At 40.4% G+C, this 22,707-nt stretch overlaps 1 protein-coding gene across 1 annotated transcript in view; it reads right to left on the bottom strand.

Annotated features, from left to right (window-relative positions):
- LOC135473669 (potassium/sodium hyperpolarization-activated cyclic nucleotide-gated channel 3-like) overlaps positions 1-12,119 on the bottom strand; it is a 60,253-nt gene extending 48,134 nt beyond the window's left edge. The window contains exons 1-2 of the mRNA XM_064753533.1: positions 11,654-12,119; positions 10,255-11,078 (exon numbers count right to left, since the gene is read on the bottom strand). Of these exons, the coding sequence (XP_064609603.1) occupies positions 10,255-10,973 (719 nt within the window). The 5' untranslated portion in view covers positions 10,974-11,078; positions 11,654-12,119. The remainder of the gene's footprint in view (positions 1-10,254; positions 11,079-11,653) is intronic.
- Between the last annotated feature and the right edge of the window lie 10,588 nt (positions 12,120-22,707).

The raw sequence follows: 22,707 nt of genomic DNA, 5'->3' as shown, positions 1-22,707 counted from the left end.
TTTATATTCAAAGAAAAGTCTTCTCAAAAATTGTTCTGATGCACTAAGAAATATGTAGCCGTTTCACCAGTGAACAATTTATCATCAAAAGAAAACCTGAGATTGTATGAACAGCTATTTCTAAATATCCCCAAAGAAAAACTTTCGCACTCAGTGAATTGACACCTTTTTCTTTTCTTTCATACAACTTGGTCAACAAAAAGGGAAACTGACGAAAACACTAAACCATTTTCACCAATCGGAAAATTCTCACAGTTTGAGATATTGTTATATCAGGCTTTCTAACAATACGAAGAAAGTTATCAGTTGGCATTGCTCTAATTTAGAGCTGTTCGTGTTCAATACTGCCTCTTATTGAACAAGCATAAATTCAGTGACCCTTATTTGCCCGTAATAGGTAGGGATGATTGACGTACTCTTCGTACAAAGGGGTTATCATGTAGGCAGAAAGCAATTTCTCTTTGGAACATCGTTTCATTCTGGGCATGGCAATAAGACAGCCAGCAGAGACAGTCGAATAATCACGCAATTTGATCCTAACCCGGGATTGCACTTCGTCTTGGGACACGGGCTTTGAAGAGGCCTAGGGTAGACAAGCGGACAACCTCCTGCACGCTATACCGTGCGCCTGTCCCGCGAAACGTGACGGTTGGGCTAAATCGTATACTTAACTCTGTTATTGAATGGCTGAGAAATGACTAGATGTCTGCCCGGCTGAGATGGTGTGGCTTATAACGACAGTCTATCGAACACTGAAGGTAATGCCGTAATCAATAAAGTACCATAACGTCAGGATAGCTAATTATCAGGCGAGCGTAGACCCTCCTCTACCAATGCCTCTCGTGACCCAACTGGAGATATGACCGGGAGCCTGCCCCGAGGCTTGAACGTTCATGTCTCGATATTCTCATCCACGGTGACATTTACGCTGGTTTACAAATAACGCATTATAAGGTTTAATGGTTGATAAAAGTCTTGTCAGGTGTGCTCTTGATTATGATCCATGTATGAGAAGCCCAGTCCCCGATGCTTCAAAGGTATATTTTATTCGAAAGTTATCTTCTCGCAAAACAGTCGGACGATTTTAATGAAAGGCAAGCGAATAACTGAGTCAGCTAATAAATCTCAATTCTAAACCAGTGTGTTGAAGCATACATTATTTCCAATAGTTGTTGTATATATAACATGTAAAATATGCTTGGCGTTATATTTTAACAGAAACTGCAGTGTAACCGTAGGTTAGCTTCTTCAATGTCCCGAAGGTAAAATGGTGTCTTGCTCGTACTCGGCACCAGGGGCCTGTTCTACAAAGCGGTCGCAAACTGCGCCATACATACCCTCCATGACAGCATATAGCGAAGTGATACATTGTCATCGTAGTTTTGCAACAGCTTTGTAGATTGGGCCTCCGGAGTGTATGAATACAAGCCAAATGAAATCAGCCAGAAATGAAAGCATTTCAGGAATGTTTGCGTAATGGTATTTCAACCGTCACCTTTGTATCAACATCGTCGACAATGCTTTAGTATACAGGATGAGTTTGCAACAGAAATTATACAAAACATTTTGAGCCCATATTTACACGGAAATACAAATTTCTGTCCATCAATATTCACCAGAACCTGGAGATTTCGAAACAAGAGGATGCGCCAAGATTTGTCAATTTCTACGAATCACGAAAGGGCGTTTGACGAACAGCTCCCACCAGTTCGCATTAGCCAAGGCCGGATTAAGGAATTATTACCATGCCTGCCGCTGATGGCCTGTATGGTATGATCAATGATTTGACAGAACTAGGAATTCATTTAGGCCTATTTATTTTTTTAACTGTTGTTTAAGGTCAACACCAACGAATGAGTTATAAATGACCTGACCCATATAGCTGACCAGCAATAAGGCTATAATTTTCCTTAGCATGATCACGACTCAAATAAACAACCAAACAAGCTAACTTAGCTTGTCTTGTCTATAGTTCGGTGCTTCTCCCTTCCAGCCCAATGTACTTTGCTATAACGCACTAAATCCTTTAGTGCTATATACAGCCGAGGATGTATCTCTACACGCTGACGATGGATCTCTCTCGGGTTGTGCTAAAGTGTATATCTACCAGAAATCACCAAAATACCGCGAATGCAAACACAGCATATGTCTTCTATCAGACGTAATTCTGAAGAGATACAATGGCGTAACATTTATCCATACAGAAACCTGGCACCCAGCTTGGAGATATGAACTGTGTCCGTTATCCATATAGCAGCATCAAATATTAGACCCACCGTAAACATAAGTCCTAAACTGAACCTTTCTCAGCACAAATCGTCCTGTTTACAACTTGATAGCGCCACATAAGTGTTTAACTTTGTCATCAAGGGCCTTTTAATCAAAGATTAAACACAAGAAAGCGGTGTTTCTATTAAAATATTGACCATCATGTTTTCCACAAGTCCAGCACGTATAGATTGGGACGGTGCCAGAATTACATTCACATTGCGCGCACCAAGGGGCTATATTTGGCCAGTCGGCTGTGCCATTATCTTCTCTCTGTGGTGTAACGGCTTGTTCGGGACGGCTTCTCAGCACATTTATTTCTCGGGATTCCAAAATTGGATTTTTATCTTATCTTTATTGCATGGCCCGGTGGCATGAAGGGGCGCGATGCTGGGGTGAACGCAGCAAATAGGGTAGTGTTTCTACAGATCACTCATTAGGAAAGCCACTGGCCCGAGCTCTCGCGCGTGGTCATCTAAACTGTACTCGAAAAAATGTCTTTTCCACGCCAAACTTCACGGAATTCCATTTTTATCTCTTACTTACAGATATCAGATGCCACGTTCTCGATTGCCCAGAACTACTTACTTAAACAGAGACGCGCTGCACAGTTGCTTTACACATTTAGTTATGAAGCTATTCTACTGTTTATCTGATCACGTAGCTTCCATAAGGGTCATCCCTTGATAAATATTGCACATCTCTGTGTTTTAAACGACAGAATAAATGTACAACCTTTCACCCACGCTTCCACGTTCTACAAAACAAACTAACTTAAATTGACATATATGAGAATTAACACGGTCAAAAGAAAGTTGGGACTAAATCATGCAATGGGTATGTATCATTGTAAACCATACCAGAACGACGTGTTGGGCACAATATGTATTTCTCTAATAAAGCTGATCATTGAGGCTAAATTATAGTCTGCTGATGTGTCATTCCCATTGCGATTCTTTAGGGGATGGCGACAGTAACCTATTTCACATTTCGATGACTACAAGCAATGGCAATATTCTGCTTCTGAATGTTTTATCTAAGAGATCAGATACGTATATATATATACATGTATATCTTTTCTAGTTAATAAAAACTGTAAGCAAGCATAATGATGTGCCGAGTACATACAGTTTAATTTCTCAGAAATCAATATTTGCAACACGTCTGAACAAATATCATTATTCTTCTCCAATATACCTGGATACAAAAACTAAATCAACACTATGATCACCAAGGGAAAACACTGAGGATAAATCGCAGAACAAGGTGCATATTTTCCTGGCTTTTTCGCACAACTCCTTCTATACAGTTAGATGTATTCCCCAGTAACGAAAACCCTGTGGATATACATAATACATACAACTGCAAAGCTCACGTTGAGTAAGTCGCAAAACATGTCCGCAAAAAAAACCAACCCAAGGGAAAATTTTCATATAAAGCACATGATTGCTTTATAGGTCCTTTAATGATGGGCCATGTTAAATAATTTTTTTTTTTAGAAAATACGGGAACGTTCAACATAAAAAACTCAAAATCAAGAACTTAATCAGTGAGAAAGGTTTGATCGTTGTTCGGTGGATAAATATGGAGATAATGCGACAATCTGGACAGCTGAACATGGACAATTTCTGAAGGGAAACACCTCATCAGAACATCTCATACATTTTCATGGCGTTTAGTTTTACCTCCTTGAGTTGTAGGTGTCATATGATTTTTTAAATTGTCAGCAAATACAAGCGTTACAAATGCCTGGAAAAGTAACACTGCGCTGGGAAGGTGAAAAAAAATAAAACAACGGTGATACTGTGAGCCTAATGATTTGAAATATTTGATTACATGGTGGCAATAAATGAGACTAAGTTTCTGGTTCAGAAATAATAAGCACGCAGACCCGCTGTGAATATATCAAGTAAAAAAAAACATAATTAAATAATGAATAGTGACGTGTAGGATAACAGCACAACCAAAATCAAAATGAACTGAAATAATAACGAAGATAGGCAAATCACAAAGGCTAATAATAGGCCCCACCCCCGTGCTCCGCCCATTTTCCTCCCGCGTGGTGGGTGTGTCTGTATTTGAGACTTAAAACGTGCTCAAGAATTCCACAAGACCGAGTTTCTGGGAGGGGGAAAGAGGGTAAAGCTGGGGTAAAAGCACCACCCTTCACCTCACCCATCTATAAAACCCTCCTGTCTTATAGCCGTAGCCAGGTTGAAGTGAAATTATCCTCTGGTCACGATAGTGAATGTTATCTGATTGACGATATATGTGGTATTGGCCTCAGTCCAAAGAGTCAGGACGTAACTCAAGTTGCATGTGGACAGGCTCAATCAACAGATCAGGATGAAGTTAACAGACGATGGCGTGTCGAAAGCTCAGCGGTCTGTCGTTAACCAATTAAAATCACTATGCACTAAAATAAATAATTTAAACGTGAATACCCGTAAGGAGAGTTAGCGTTTGCTGGGAGAGACGCTATGGGGGGTTAATTACAATAGGCGGAGGATTTGGCTAACCATTGTAGAAGAAGCTAGGCAGGCGTGATACACAGGCCGAATGGCGAGACGAACCGTCCTACAATTAAGTCTGTTTATTAGACGCAGCAGAAGTCACGGCGTGTTTGCACACATCGAGCCTCCACCCGATATCGATCGGACAAGATCAGGCGCCCTAGGCATTCACCAAGATGACTTTCTGCACTGTCAGTCCTGTCCGCCTTGGAAGACAGAAACTAACAGTTTACCGTCAGTAAGCACATAAGTGATTTTTCTGGTCGAGTATTCACATGGAGGGTCGTTTACTGTTATTCGCTGAACAGTTTCTTCGCAGCAAATGATAGATAGATGTCGCTTAAGCGGTACACCAATGGAACAACCTGCATAACGGACAGTTCAGATTGAGTTATGGTGGACAAGAAGAGCTCCTGTTCAACACACACACAGAGTCAATTAGAGGCTGCCCGCATTATTGAGACATGTATTTCCACTAAGTAATTTGTATTAACAAACGTAATACTGGCACTGGCTACGTGCAAACGATACACAGGAACTCTCAATATTTGCCCCGATAGATAGGCCTGGTCGTGGGTGTAAATATGCAATGTCGTTAGAACCACAGATTTAATACCTATAACCATTTGCATCAAACAATGTAGAAAAATTTAAATGAAATTTTGAGAATTAAACTTTTTTCCCAAAACACTCAGGTGAACAATCGTACAATTCAACTATCATTTTTAACATAGATAAAACCATTGCTAACCTCTATTGGACAGAGCATGAGAAATTCTACCAAACACTGCTCTGCATTCTTATATTGTCATTTTGTTATCAATGGCTGTCCAGATATAGGTGTTCTGTAGTACAGAAGCCGTTCACAGTGATGAGGATGATTTTTTACAAGATCAGCTAAACATAGTATTGATACTCAACCATATGTACGCGCTGGTACCAAGTTGTTGCCACCAAATTACATACGTCAGCATTGTTGGGCTCGTGATGGGTATTGTTCACAGTGATACCATAGAAAGCCGCTATGATTGTGTTCATGATGAATCGTCTTCAAGACCAGAGAATCGACTGGCTGTTAAAGGCGTTTATCGTTTTGCCTTTGATCTTCCGGGAAATATACCTCTGATTTACACATGGGCATGCCTGGAGCATTTTTATCAGCGAAAAGATATAGACTGTAATAAGAATAGGGCTCTGCGTAAAACCTGTGGCAATAGTAAAGAAGCACAGCGCAGCTGAGACCGTCACATTTCCGTGTATTACATCCGGCACCACATGTGGATTTCGCCATATTTAGTATTCCATGTTGGACGGGGCACTAATGAACGTATTTGTTTCTGATTAAAAGACAGAGGGAAGATTCGGAATTGCCTCACATCTCGACAGCCATATTTATTTACCATTAAAAAGAATGAGGATAACTCTAATGTGACCTGCTTTGTTCGAAGAGAGCATTAAAGAAAGATTCAAACCTGGGAGATTGAATCTTTCTGCCTTGATTGCTTGATACCGCATACAGAGTATTTGCTCATTGACCTGTAAAAAGGTACATGTCATTCCAGGGACCACTGACAATTCACAGAAAGTATTCGTATAAGCACACGTATACCAAATACCTCGAACTCATCCGTCACCACCTCTACTGCACTAGCTGTATAATATAAAACTTTCAGTTACTGATAAAATTTGTCCATCATGTTTTTGTTGAACAAAAGCTTTGTGTTGAGGCTTTATACACAGTTCTGGTTTATGTGACTGATATGTTCTCCTCGCACGAGGCGACGGCTCAAAATATACACGCACATCTTGTTTCCCCTAACACAGAGCTCTGCCATACATACAGTACTCAGTAATGTCAGATTTGAATGGCATAAACCTCTGTTTGATTGGTGGGATCAGGATGAGGTGGATGCTCTAATTTTGTTTATATTGTTACCGTTGACTTTCCTCTTTCTGTCACGTGTATATGAATGTGTGGCATGTGACCTGCAGATGAACAGAAACCTAATAGTTCTTCATTTCAAAGTTCCTCCCACCACCTGGTGGAACATCCAAATAAGACCACAAAAACAGTACAAGTCTAGCAAAACTGCGGATTCTGAGCAAATACCTATCGAAACGTAATGCCTAATTCTGAGTAGATATCTACAAAAGAGTAATGGTTCACTCTGACCAAATATCTACCGAAAAGTAATCGTTTATTCTGACCAGATATCTATTAAAGAGAAATGGTCTTCTCTGAGCAGATATACCTAGCGAAGAGCAATGTTGTATTCTGACCAGATATCTACGAAGGGTAATGGTTTATTCTGACCAGGTATCTATGAAGAGTAATGGTTTATTCTGACCAGATATCTACAAAGAGTAATGGTTTATTCTGGCCAGATATCTATGAAGAGTAATGGTGTATCCTGACCAGATATCTACGAAGAGTAGTGGTTTATTCTGACCAGATATCTACGAAGAGTAATGGTCTATTCTGACCAGATATCTACGAAGAGTAATGGTTTATCCTGACCAGATATCTATGAAGAGTAATGGTTTATTCTGACCAGATATCTACAAAGAGTAGTGCTTTATTCTGACCAGATATCTATGAAGAGTAATGGTCTATTCTGACCAGATATCTACGAAGAGTAATGGTTTATTCTGACCAGATATCTACGAAGAGTAATGGTTTATCCTGACCAGATATCTATGAAGAGTAATGGTTTATTCTGACCAGATATCTATGAAGAGTAATGGTTTATTCTGACCAGATATCTACGAAGAGTAATGGTTTATCCTGACCAGATATCTACGAAGAGTAATGGTTTATCCTGACCAGATATCTATGAAGAGTAATGGTCTATTCTGACCAGATATCTATGAAGAGTAATGGTTTATTCTGACCAGATATCTACGAAGAGTAATGGTTTATTCTGATCAGATATCTACGAAGAGTAATGGTTTATTCTGACCAGATATCTACGAAGAGTAGTGGTTTATTCTACGAAGAGTAATGGTATATTCTGACCAGATATCTACGAAGAGTAATGGTTTATTCTGACCAGATATCTATGAAGAGTAATGGTCTATTCTGACCAGATATCTACGAAGAGTAATGGTTTATTCTGACCAGATATCTACGAAGAGTAATGGTTTATCCTGACCAGATATCTACAGGGTCCGGTTGTTCAAAACTGGTTTAAAACTTAACATCAGATTTAACTTTACGCCAGGTCTTCAATTTTGTACTTAACCTAAAAAAAATGTGCAACATTATATTAAATATATGAACTAAAGTTGCTGCTGGTATACTTTAACTTTGGAGAACTACACTGACTGCTGAGTTTGGCTAAAATTTTAAATATGACTTAATACCAGGATTAGATAATACACTTTCGAACAGCTGGGCCCAGATGAGTAATTGTTTATTCTGACCAGATATCTATCCAAGAATAATGGTATACTCTGAGCTGGTATCTACCGAAGAAGCTTGGTTTAGTCTGAACTGATATTTATCGAAGAACGGTGGTTTATTCTGAGCTGATATCTAACGAAGAACAGTGGTTTACTCTGAGCTGATATCTATCGAAGAACAGTGGTTCATTCTGAGCTGATATCTACCGAAGAACAGTGGTTTACTTCGAGCTGATATGTACCGAAGAACGGTGGTTTATCCTGAGCTGATATCTACCGAAGAACGGTGGTTTATTCTGAGCTGATATCTATCGAAGAACAGTGGTTTACTCCGAACTGATATCTACCGAAGAACGGTGGTTTATTCTGAGATGATATCTACCGAAGAACAGTGGTTTATTCTGAGCTGATATCTACCGAAGAACAGTGGTTTACTCCGAGCTGATATGTACCGAAGAACGGTGGTTTATTCTGAGATGATATCTACCGAAGAACGGTGGTTTATTCTGAGCTGATATCTATCGAAGAACAGTGGTTTACTCTGACCTGATACCTACCAAAGAAGGGTGTTTTTTTGTGAGCTGGTATCTACCGAAAAACAGTGGTTTATTCTGAGCTGATATCTACCGAAGAACGGTGGTTTACTCTGAGCTGATATCTACCGAAGAACGGTGATTTACTCTGAGCAGGTACTTGTCGGGATGTTCTTGAATTTGATTCACTCATAAAACTGACTGCCGCCCTGTATAATTGATGCATCTAGAACGACGTAAACACGATTCAAATAAGCAACTGAATCATTAAATAACTCAACGAGCAAGTTCCTATACTGACACAACCCTCCTTAAGAGAGCAATATTGTGGTATATTGTGGTATAGGCCGACACAATTTAAAACTAAATCAGCGTCCTAAGGGATACATCAGCTAACGCTCTCAGTGGATTATTCCGCAGTGTGAAAACTCCGCCGTGAACATAAACAGGTACATAATCCAGATGCGCGCTAAGTTCAACAGAAGTATGTTTCGATTTTAAATGATTCCAGCCCACTATACTCGATAGAGAATCGTGTTTATCCCAGCCCACGTGCGCTGTTGTTAAGCCCGTTTAAGCTTAACTGTGTTGACGTTAGGCGTATATCATGGCTCTCTCTAGGCCGCCTGTTCGGGTTGTTTATAATATGCCACGCTGTATCTGTCATACCACGTGGTATCGACATTTCTGCCTAACAAGCATACAGGGCACAGTCATGCCGCTACTATATGTCACCGCTCTATGTCCAACTGACTAATTAACACATACTACGAATGCCACAGTTGTATATAGAAAAGTCACAACAATTCGACCATGTCGTGAATAAAACATGGATTTCTTGGGCTTGTTGTAACACTATGAATAATTCAATTGTTCACTGCGCCGCTTTATATACCCATGTCTTAAGACTGTCAGTGACTGCAGTGTAGTGATTAATAATGACGTAACAGTCCGTACTATCATGAGGGAAACTCGAAGATATAGCTCTGTAATCAATTTGGATGATAATAATCAGGGTTTAACTTAGTACTAACTGCTCGAAATGCATACCTTGGCATTACCCTTTTTGCCTTAACCCTTTTAAGCCCACGTTCTTGCCCCCCCCCCCCCCCCAACTAACACACACACACACTCATCATCCACCAACGTCATTCTACTGTCCTAAGATTTTCCATAATACATGCGCTACGCAACAACTCTAGTTCACACTGTCCGTTTTGCTATGATACAAGCCAACTTGTCATCAGTAAACCTCAAGAGACGTAGAAAGTAATTAAAACAAGACATCGCCGTATACTTGAATATCCCTTCATTAGCAGGTGATCTTTCATTATGGAGGTTATATTCCATACTTGTGCCGGCCAATAATGCTACCCATTGTCATATATTGATTAAACAAGGAAAGGCAATCATAAGCAAGTCATATGTACAAATGACCAAAGAAGACCATAGTGAATGAGATATGACTGCCAGATAACAGTTGTGATTGCAATGCGTATATAGTTGTGATAATAGATATGCGTGGAAAATTGTCTTACCTGAAATTACTACATGGATGAATGACCCAGTTGCCGACCTTCCGATGACGCATTTTCTCTTTTATTAAAGCATTTCTGTTGCCAAACAGCTTCATGGCTAGTTTGTTGTCGGAAGGTTGGAAAAATGATATGATCTGGTCGCGGAGGAAGCTCCCCGCCCTCTGCTTTACGTCGTTTTCCTGGGAAGGCGGCATGAGTTCTTCTTTAGGTGTCCCGTACAAACTGACGTCGTCTCCTAAGAACTGAACTTTGATGTCGTTTTTGTAGTTGATCTCTGGACTCAGGTAATCACTGTACACCGAGTCATCATCCGAGTCCATAGTAATCGTGATGCAGGGGTTGTTCGAGTTTTGAGGCAGACATGGTATCGTTGCTTCCGACTTTTCAAAAGATTTTGTCCCCATCGATAACCGCTTAAGTTTCAAACTTGGCACTCTTCTGGTGGGCCTTGGGGGCGAGGCTATCCCCACTGCCTTTGGGGGAATGCCGTTGCTAGTTCGGCTGAATTTCAGACCATCACTGGTCGAGGCACTGGTGGAGGACTGAGACCCGTCTGCATCAGAGAAACTTTTTTTCAGAGGAGGGGATGTCTTTTTCTTTGTCTTGGGCGGGGATCCATTGAGAGACCAAATCAACGCGCCAGTCTTGGAGTCGGGACTTGGCGAACCAATCGAACCATTCTCCTCCTCGCCTGCTCGCGTCACTGGCCCAGCGTTCATCACGACCTTGCCACTACCCTGGGAGCCATTCTTGCTATTCTGTTCCTTGGCTGAAGCCAGTAATTTGCACCATTTACTGGCTTGCTGTTGGACATAGTGGATTGCCTAGGAAAGTAATGGAAGCTGTAAATGATATTTTTGACCCGCCCAGAGCGTAAAACAGTGGACATTTGGTAATAACAACAGAGAATGTAATTTCAAACACCAAATGGTCGCATTTACAAGTAATCAGGTTTGTAAAATTCGGTTTACAAACTCCCCGGGTTACAGCCCCAGATATGCACGGGATTCCTGTTAAATCTAATTGGATTTCCAATCCAACACATGCTGCAATAGCGGGGTATTTCTGTGTCCATTTCCCCCGTTCCTTACAGTCACATCTGTCCTAGTTTCAACAAAATCCGTGCGTTTATGTTATTATGTTCTACTTTACCCTGCAGATTGGCTGTTTTCCTGATCCCTGGACAAATCTACGTAGCGACAGAAAAGTTTTGTAACAGCCTATAGAGTGAGATTGGATGCTTTCCAACGATGAAGTTCCGAACATGATGCTATTTAAACTTTAGAAATTAGTTGTCTGTGCTTCCAATCCAGTGCTCTTTAGATCGGCAAAGACAGATTTTGTTGTGACAGTTTACCGTTTAATTGGGCTGGAGGCGTATAGAAGATAGGCCACTTACCTTGCTCAGCCTCAAGCTGTGGCCGATCGTACCGAGGTAAGTTCATCACGCTGCGTCTTCAGCACTAAGCCATGGGCTAGAACCTGTGTGTAGCTTGATATCGCTCCGTTGATTATGGGCCTGCCATCTTGAGTAGTAATTCGTCGGGAGAATTTCTCAGATAAACCACTTGCCGTTTAGCCCGACCACATATACAGGACTTGCCATATCGTTGGCCGGGGAACATATGCGGGCAGTCCAACGTCCATGGAGTCGGTTCGGCGCGCCTACGTTAGATATTGTTGAGTCATTACATCAGTGGAACCCGCCAGACTGGGGATCGCTAAATTCCGCTCGTCTACTGAGCCGTCTCGGTTTGGTGGTATTCGCAATGTTCAACTAGCTGTGCCTCCAGCAATTGTTCTCTAAGTCTCAATTCTGACCACAACCTCTCCGAAATAAATTAATAGCGAACAACTAATGAATGAACGGTGTAAAATCCACAACAGGAGTTAGAGCGACGGAGAGATTCCAAGTGGAGAGTAACAGAGGATGGCTGGAACATAGCGTCTGTGATATTGCTGAGAGTTGGATATGTAGACGAGGCTGAAACAGACAATCGATTGGGATCGATCGAAAAGAGAACATTCAATAGTTCACCGTTGCTAAATACCCTCTACTTTTCATGGGATCAGAGAGTTATAAAAGCCAGTTTTACCAACTGAATTTTCGGTGGTCGTCTGGAAATTGAAGTATAGATGGTGAGAGAGCGGCGAATCTGTGCATCATTACCAGGGGCTTCAGCTCGCTCTGGCTTATCAAATCTTATTAGACGAGCTCGGACGTATGTGTTCACTGGTTAAACTGGATCTGAGTATGGAAAGTGGGTGCATGCATGCTCAACCCGATCATACCGAACTAGCATAGAAAAGGTGGTCTATGCGGAGCGGAAAGGTGTGTGAAGGCGATTACGCATATGCACAATAAAACAGTCATTACCAAACAAGAAAGCTGTGCTTATTCACGGCAAGCACATGCACCTTCTGATGTTGGCATTCTGTTGATGCAAAAGGGCAAGTTATTTCGATTGTGTATAGAAATGAGCACTGGTCAAGGTGTTATTCTTCTTATGAGGTAATTAAATGGAACGAGCGACCAGAGGAAAGGGGAGCGGTTCAAGAAGACGATCCTTACTTGATCAAAATCTGCTCAGAATATATGTAGATTTCTTCACACAATCTAAGTCTTCATTTGTTCTCATTATTGCAGAGATGGCAGAGCGTGGAATGTCTCTGTAGCTGGGAATCACACACGAGATCACGTAATAAGCGGCACCGTGACCATTTCTGTGTAGAGGTGATTCAGCACCCCCCACCCCACTCACTCCCGTCATTTATCCGCCTTGAAAGACTTGGTTTCCATGGCAACCAGTAGGTGGTGGCAGCAGTCAGCTGTGATATCTATATTGGCGCCTGGCCTTTATTTCTATCAAAGAAAAGAGGCTGTAAGTCTAGTTCTCCGACGTTCGATTTCCACTATCAGTCACTTTCTCCCAGTACTGTGGTCAGGTCGCTTTTGATAATTTGGCCGTTTTTCGCTCGGTCGTTCTTCTCCCGCTGAGTGGAGATTTCAAAAACGTGTTTAATTAAACACATTCCGTGTCAGCGGATTACCGTCACCATGTGTCACGTTCCACAATAGTCTGTCCCCACAACTTTACGCCACGTTTTGCAACAAACACTCCCTGACACGATATTACACAAGAGGCCATGTTTACTAATAGTTTATTTTAAACATTATTGTGATATTAAACGTCACGTTTCGTAACAGACTCTGCCTAAGACTTCAGACGTAACGTTTTGTAATACGATACTACATTAAGAGTCACGTTTTGTACAGTCAGCCTCCAACACAATCAAAACTTCAGGCTTATCGTTTTGTAATAGTTTCTCTCCAACACTGTGCCACGCTAGACGTCACGTTTCGTAATAATCCCTCCTCAGTGTGGCACTACACTAGACTTCACGTCTTGTAATAATCTCTCCCCAATACGGTGCCTCGCTAGTCCACACATTTCGTGATAGTCTCTACTCAACACGATACTTCACTATACTCCACGTTTTGTAGTAGTCTCTCCCCAACACGGTGCCATGCTAGACGTCACCTTTCGCAATAGTCCCTCCTCAACAAGATACTATGATAGACTTCACTTTTTGTAACAGTCAGTCTCTGATACTATGAAAACTTTAGACGGCATAGTCTCTCTCCAACACGATGATAGGCTAAATTTCGTACCATTCCGTCCCCAACTATGTCACAACATTAGGCATCACATTTGGTAGTAATCTCTCCAAACGTAATAACCTCCAACAATATTACGGCAATATGTCTGACATTTCGGGAAAATGTCTGTTGATGTTGTGTCCCGCTCTTTGTCTCTCTTTGGTACAGTAATGCCATCTTGTGACTCGCTGAGATATAGCACATGCTATCGTGAGACTTTCCAGCATGTTCCATTATAGCCTCTACCTATATGTAGTATCAGTAGGCTTTTATATTGAAATGAGGTTGAAATGGAGGGGTCGACATAAAAATAGGTTCACTTCATAATTTGAACTATATAATGTCATAAGTTTAATGCTGAAGCAGAACGCGAAAATGGCAACTACTTTGATCTAATAACAAGAATATCTAATGCAGAATATCGATGATCTTTGATCAATAAATTACATACTTTTGTACGAACATTCGTTCTGAGAAATTCAGAATACTGTTTTAAATAGGGCTTCATTCTACTGTTACATATTTTCGATATCAGCCAATTAGCCAACTTAGTCATCACAATATGGCTTTAGAAATATGGTCAACCGAATTAATCAGTAATGAACAGACTGGTACGCTTCTGTTAGTGTCAGGTGTCACATGTTCTAATCTTTGTGACTGTTATAATACCGTTTAACTGATCATGAGCAGGCTCTAATCCGTTAGCGGCGTTACAAAAGGTGCTAGCTAACCGTGTCCAAGTTATTAAGCTGTCATCACTACATCAATGTCACAGCTACAAGCTGTCCATCTGACAATTAGCACATGTATGTATTTGCCGTCATAATTAATTTATATCAATTATACTTTTCTTTTTATTCTCTGTAGAATATATATGACATTTATTAATGCGATGAGGTCTGTAACAGCTAATGACCCATAACATAATTACATGACCTAATAACAACCAATTTGCTACCGGGTTCATTTTTTCCGATATTTTTTTCAGACTCATTTTGTGATGAATTGCAGCTAAGCACAGAGATTTCAATGCCTTATGCAAGAAAACGGTGCCTTTTTTCATGGCGGTGAATTCAATAATTGTTTTGCAAAAATTCGTGTTCCTCACAAAATTTCCTGTCATGCAATCACAGTGTGTTGTGATCCGGGTAATTGTGGGGCCAATAACGTTCTAGTAGGAGAGAGATCATTGCTGCCTGTGGACTTCAGCACATATTGCACAATGACAAAGCTGTCGTCAGCGCCTTGTTAGGTATCATGTTACTGTTATATTGGGCGCTGGACGTGTTAGTTTCGGTCGCTTGGAGAGCAGGAGGCCTAAGGGACAATGGTTTCCAATCACACTCTGTGGGCTTCCTACATCGATCAGGAAGGGACCAGTGTGGCCGTGTGAAGACGTTGAATGGAGAATGGAGAGAAGGCTGGGTTGTAACAATACTGCCCCGCTAAGTACTCGTGTAAATACAAACATCCACAGTTCTGCACTTCACCACGTTGACCATCAGCAACTTGTAAAAGTACCCCACCCCTTCACCTTTCAACCTCCCATTTGATCAGGAAGACCGACTTCCGGTTTGGGTTTCGCGGAAGCTTTAACGTCTGATGCAGAAAACTACGGTCATCTTGTATCACTTGGTTGCAACGGCTTTCACTGCTGTGTTAAATAAACTATTAGCAAGAACCAAGCTTTTGTTCATTCAATTTGAAGTATACATGCATATGACATTCAGCAATATTAAAATGATAACAGAGCGGTGTCGCATTACCTGTCAATGGCCAGTCACAAAATATTGACAACAGGTCCACCAGTCGCTATCCGTGTCTTTGATACATGCTGATAAAGCCACATGATATAAAACTACCATTTTACCATCTTTGGAAATATCTTCCACCTGGAAGCCTGTTCTTTAAGCCAGTAGAGCCAACCATTTTGTGATTTGTAAGACTTTTGGGCCATCGACTGTATATTTTAGGGCCATCGACTTTGTATTTCGTAAGTTTTTAGAGCCATCGACTTTATATTTTGTAACCCTATAGCGTCCACGACTTTCTTTTGTAAGCCTGCAGCGCAATCGGCTTAGTGAATTTTAAGCCTGTAGCGCCATTGACTTTGTGTACCGCAAGACCGTGGCGACGTTGACCTTGTGTATCGTAAGCCTGTAGCATCATCGACTTTGCACTTTGTAATCCTCTATAGCATAACTTACTTTGTGTAACGTAAGTCTGTAGCATAGTCGAATTTATGAATTATATGACTGTTGAGGCGTGGACTTTTACATCCACTTCAGAGCGTTCTCAGTTAGAAAATAAATCTTGATTATTCCACAAAAATGTGCAAAACTTCAAGGTTTCCCCCCTTTGAATGCAGTGTACAGGTTTTGTTTTAATTTTATTTGATTTGTCTTTTAAGCCGTAGTCAAAAATATTTAACTTACAAAAGGGTCAGCATTATGGCAGAAGGAAACCGAGCAGAGCCCGGGGAATATGCCAGGTTGCTGACAGCAGCCACCCGTAGGTTACTGGCATAACCTCCAACGTACGACGGAAGAGGAAACCAGCATGGGCTGACTTGAACTCGTCACATTTTCATCGTGCAGTTTTACCCTACTTACGCAAATTCGTAATCCCGTTGATGTAGCTGTATGGTCACGGCACAGTTTTACCTTACTTACACAATTCCGTTATCCCGTTGATGTAGTTATATGGTCACGGCACAGTTTTACCTTACTTACACAATTCCGTAATCCCATTGATGTAGCTGTATGGTCACGGCACAGTTTTACCTTACTTACACAATTCCGTAATCCCGTTGATGTAGCTGTATGGTCACGGCACAGTTTTACCTTACTTACACAATTCCGTAATCCCATTGATGTAGTTATATGGTCACGGCGCAGTTTTACCTTACTTACACAATTCCGTAATCCCATTGATGTAGTTATATAGTCACGGCACAGTTTTACCTTACTTACACAATTCCGTAATCCCATTGATGTAGTTATATGGTCACGGCACAGTTTTACCTTACTTACACAGTTCTATAATCCCATTGATGTAGTTATATGGTCACGGCGCAGTTTTACCTTACTTACACAATTCCATAATCCCATTGATGTAGCTATATAGTCACGGAACAGTTTTACCTTACTTACACAATTCCGTAATCCCATTGATGTAGTTATATGGTCACGGCATAGTTTTACCTTACTTACATAATTCCGTAATCCCATTGATGTAGTTATATGGTCACGGCACAGTTTTACCTTACTTACACAATTCCGTAATCCCGTTGATGTAGTTATATGGCCACGGCACAGTTTTACCTTACTTACACAATTTCGAAATCTCGGTGATGTAGCTACATGGTCACGGCACAGTTTTACCTTACTTACACGAATCCGCAATCTCAGAGATTTAGTTACATTTTCATTACACAGTTTTACACTACTTACACCGTTCCATAATCTCAGTGATGTAGTTACATGTTCACAGCACAGTTTTACCCTACTTACACAATTTCGTAATCCCGTTGATGTAGTTATATGGTCACGCCACAGTTTTACCCTACTTACACATTTCCTTAATCCCAGTAATGTAATCACATTTTTATCGTAGAGTTTTACCCTACTAACACAATCACGTAATAGCAGTGATGTAGTTACATGTTCACAGCACAGTTTTACCCTACTTACACAATTCCGTAATCTCCATGAAGCAGTTAGATGTTCACTGCACACTGGTACTTACACATTTCCGTAATCTCAGTGATGTAATCACATTTTCATTGTACAGTTTTACCCCACTAACACAATTACGTAATCGCAGTGATGCAGTTACATTTTCATCGTACAGTTTTACCCTACTTACACAATTCCGTAATCTGAATGATGTAGTTACATATTCACTATACAGTTTTACCCTACTTACACAGTTTCTTAACCAATCTCAGAAAATCATCTCTACCAATTCAAAAATATTAGAGAATCCTCTTATTTCTGTTCCTATTATATGCAACCTGCTGTTCAAATCCCCGTCATCTGATATCCCAGGAATCGATTTCCTCTGAATGCCTAAACTCAAATTTTGAAACACCCAAGTTTGGATGACGCCAAAAACTACACACTTAGGTAATTTGCCGAAGTTAGGAAGTTTGTTGAATCGGGGTTCATGTTTCAACGACGCCTCGGAATTCAAGTGGTCTACTGCGGTTCAGGAGAACAGCAATACTGTTTCACTGATCATGGGACAGGAAGCAGACGGACTTGGGCGTATTACTCTGCTCTTTGCCAGACCACCCTAGTAACTGGACTCCACATGTTGCGCATGACTTGGACTCTCAGGTCAGCGATCTTGACAACGATGATGTCAAACTAATAGAGTATGGCGGACATATACTACTCAATAAGAAAATGTTTCAACATACCCTCAGATATCTATGCAAGTGCATTTTAAGTTTCTCGTAGATTTCTGTGTGCAGAACCCTTTTAGAGCCCTTTAGGTTTAAGGTTTTAAAATATTACTCACCACTTGAGTATAGACTTCGTGACGTCAATGATCGATAGACTGATTGTTAAGTGTCAATGATCGATAGACTGATTGTTAAGTGTCAACTACTGACATATTGATTGATTAATAATCATTCAACATAGCTTTCAATATTAGTTCGTTTGTATTTTACCATGATATTCCTGTAAAAAGACGTTCCTAATGACGTCATATTTGTATTAGTCAGCATATATCCCACCCAAGCACAGCAAATACGCCGAGATAATCATTTTGTATCAGAATTCGATAAACCACGTTGAAATTATCACAAATCATAAGTCACTGACCAAACATCCCACTAAACTTACTTTCCTTTGTACCCTGGACATCAATGTTGGCCTGAAACGATTCCAGTCAAAAAGCATGTGACCTCCAGCCCTCTATGGAACTTGTTCAGAAAGTCTGTCGTGTTAACACTTGGGATTGATTGGGATTTGTTAACACATTGGAAGGGTACAATGGGCTAATCAATCACAGGCTAATCAGGCTGTATTATAAAGATAACCAATCTCGTTTAGACGGGTTAACCTTCAGGTTGGCACGAGCAACTCCAGATGGCTCTGGCGGTATGTGTCCCAGCGCTTAAGCTCATATCGGTCGAAAACCTAGTCATATCAGAGCCATTGTTGTGGAGCTGCTGATATAAGCCTAACACTTCGTCGACATTGCCCCACCCCTACTTCGTCAAGCCTCGTTGGGAAGGTAGAGGAATATTGAACAGGGTCATCATATCGGATAGCATTTCCATGCCAATATATTTTCGACATATTCCATTTCCTCAGCGGTAACACCTTGTTTTTTTGCTTTCAAGCACCAAACATCAGAGAAATCAATAAGCTTTTAATCCGATTTTTAACAGTGATGAAATTTGCTCACCACAACTTAATACAAAGCTCAGTGGACCTTTTAAAATGCAAAGTGGAATCTCCATTGTGACCAGACCTTCAACGCAGTTCATACTTATCCAATACAGTTTGCCATTAGAATCGATTCTATATTACCACACCGCTAAATAAATCCAGATTTCTTCCTGGAGTGCAGAGCAAACATCATGTGTTCGCCGCTTGCGCCATAGATTCCTTGAAACGTACAAACAGAAATAAATATGGATCACTACAGTTAGCTAGTTCGTTGATGCACAGCACATATTCACATTGCCCTAACGTCTTGATCCAGGTAGCCTGGTATTACATCAAAATGTGTTACCACATTTGCAAAATCTTTCATGCTGCGAGTTTAGTAAATGGATGAATGGGCTTAAAAAGCATAGTGACAGCACCTTATGAATAACAAAACCTTATTTCAACACACATTTAAGAGAAGTATAGTCCACAGGATATATTATGTAAATAGTTAGACAATTCCATAAGTGGACTTTGTGCAGTGTGTCTTTAGCGCATGGATTCATCTTTTTGTAATTATTTTCCCACATTTGTTGTCCTCACAAATAAGCAGTTGATGTGCCCGGTACGTAGTCGAGTGAAGACGTAGTCGGGTTTTATAAGTGACAATTAAAAGTACAAACAATTTTAGGATGAATAAGCCAAAACTCTAAAGCCGGTTACCTTTTAAACAATCATTTGATCATGAATGCTCTGATAAGTGAAATGTGCAGTAACATAAGCAAGCTCAGATATGAAAACATATACATAAAAACAATTACAGCTGACATATATTAGGGTAGTACGTTGGACATTCAGAAAACAATATAAGTGCTAAGAACAAAATACAAAGTACAATTACAAAATAAAATTTAGTTCATTCAAAATTAATTCGTTGTCGACAATGTTTCGCAATCAGACAGAATGGCAACACCTGACCTATTTATCAAATGTTTTGATTTTTGTATATTTTTGATAAGTACTCAAGCGGATCCCAGACAAAGAATATCCGGGATGGTAAGATTTGTTTATTATATTTATTTGATTGGTGTTTTACGCCGTACTCAAGAACATGTCTCTTATACGACGGCGGCCAGCATTATAGTGGGTGGAAACCGAGCAGAGCCCTGGGGAAACCCACGACCATCCGCAGGTTGCTGGAACACCTTCCCACGTACGACCGGATTGGAAGCCAACATGTGCTCGACTTGAACTCACGGCAACCGCATTGGTGCAGGATGGTAAGAGAAAATTAAGTACCTAAACTGATAAGAGACAAAAAAATGCCTAATTTCTAAAGATGTTTAGAGACCATTATGTATCCAAATTGGAAAGAGGCAACTATGTATGCAAGCTGGTGAGAGACTACGACGTATCCAGCTGGTAATCAATCACAAAGTATTCATACTGGTAAGAATGAATGAATGGATGAATGATTATGGCATAATGTCACATCTGAAAATATATCAGACTTATCATGGCAAGAACTTACTTTAAACACGATATTAAGATGTTAACAGGAAACCAAGTATCCAGGCTGTTAAGAGACAACTAAACACCCAGGCTGGCAAGAGACGACTAAATACACAAGCTGTTAAGAGACAACTAAATACTCAAGCTGGTAAGAGACAACTAAATACTCAAATTGGGGAGAGTTAACTAAATACCCCAGCTGGTAAGAGACAACTAATAAACCAAGCTGGCAAGAGACAACTAAATAACCAGGCTGGTAAAAGACAACTAAATACTCAAGCTGGTAAGAGTTAACTAAATACCCAGACTGTTATTAAAGAGACAACAGAATACACAACCTGGTAAGAGACAATTAAATACCCAAGCTGGTAAGAGACAATTAAATACTCCAGCCTGTGAGAGTTAACTAAATACCCAAGCTGGTAAGAGATAACTAAATATCCAAGGTGGTAAGACATAACTAAACACTCAAGGTGGTAAGAGATAACTAAATATCCAAGGTGGTAAGAGATAACTTAACACCTGGAGTGGTAAGAGATAACTAAACATCCAATGTGGTAAGAGATAACTAAATATCCAAGGTGGTAAGCGATAACTAAACACCTAGAGTGGTAAGAGATAACTAAACATCCAATGTGGTAAGAGATAACTAAATACCCAGGCTGGTAAGAGATAACTAAATACCCAGGCTGGAAAGAGACAGTAAGACAAGGCTACACAGTATAATGCTCACGACAGACTAATCATTCCTTGAATAGATACATATCCTACATTTGTCTTTATCAAATATTTCCGAAAACTTTTCTTAAATGTCCATATTGGTTGACCACTGGTATATGAATGTCTGTTGTGGCGCCTAGATACACATTGAGCAGATATTGGGGTGTGAAAAACACTGTACTGTTTGAATGTAGTTTTGTTAAATCATTGGACACTCGATCCTGCTGTGTGTAATAAATTTACTGCACATGACTGGCCACTTTAAATTCCATTGTCTGTAAGAATACATTATATCTGTGACTTTATGCACAGAGTAATGAGCAATGTTTTCTATCATAAGGTATGATAAACAACATCCGCAAAACATCTGACTTACAATACGTCAGGACACAAGGGATGTGTGGTTAGTCACGGGACCGGATGTGTGGTAAGTCACGGGACGGGATGTGTGGTTAGTCATGGACGACACTGTCGGCGATTTGACAAGAACAGATGTTACACAGGTGACATTAATTATTGTTGGATTGCACAAAAGACTGACACACCAATATCCAGATTGTGACATCTGAAATATTTTCCCTGGCAAAGTAGACCTCCCTCTGAGCACAGTATGTTTATCCTACCATTAATCCTACCGCCTCTTTCACTTGGGTGAAATACTTAATCCATATTTGCGTCCCAAAGGAGAAAGATTGTCACAAATCAGGGGAGATGTGTAGTAGCTGATGGTCGGTATAACAGACTTGTTATACAGTTCCGAGCTATGTTACAGTTCCTCGTCTCAGCAAGCGCCAAACTTTGCAGAACATAACACAATTCGAGGCTTAAATTTACAAGAAGGAATCAAAATAAAAATAAGATCTACACTATTTGAATTAGAATGCCTAGATCTCCTCAGTGTACTTCTGTCAAAATCACTGAATTATATTATCGGTGGCGTGAAAGCACAATCTTACCAAGTAAAAATTCTCAAACGTCTCAAAGCAACGAGACGAAATGACTGAATAATTGTACAGTTTTAACGGAATCGGTTATATATCCGTATACATAGCCAGGTTCACGTGAGACACGTCTCACGTGTCGGATAGCTTACCCAGACGATGTATCGAATATTTCCCTGATAGCATCATGGCCCACTCTTGGAAAGTTAAACGGAATAAAGCAATACGTTGA

The sequence above is a fragment of the Liolophura sinensis genome, chromosome 8, assembly GCF_032854445.1.
Source record: "Liolophura sinensis isolate JHLJ2023 chromosome 8, CUHK_Ljap_v2, whole genome shotgun sequence".
Classification (NCBI taxonomy): domain Eukaryota; kingdom Metazoa; phylum Mollusca; class Polyplacophora; order Chitonida; family Chitonidae; genus Liolophura; species Liolophura sinensis.
This window is presented reverse-complemented; position numbering and strand designations above follow the sequence as displayed.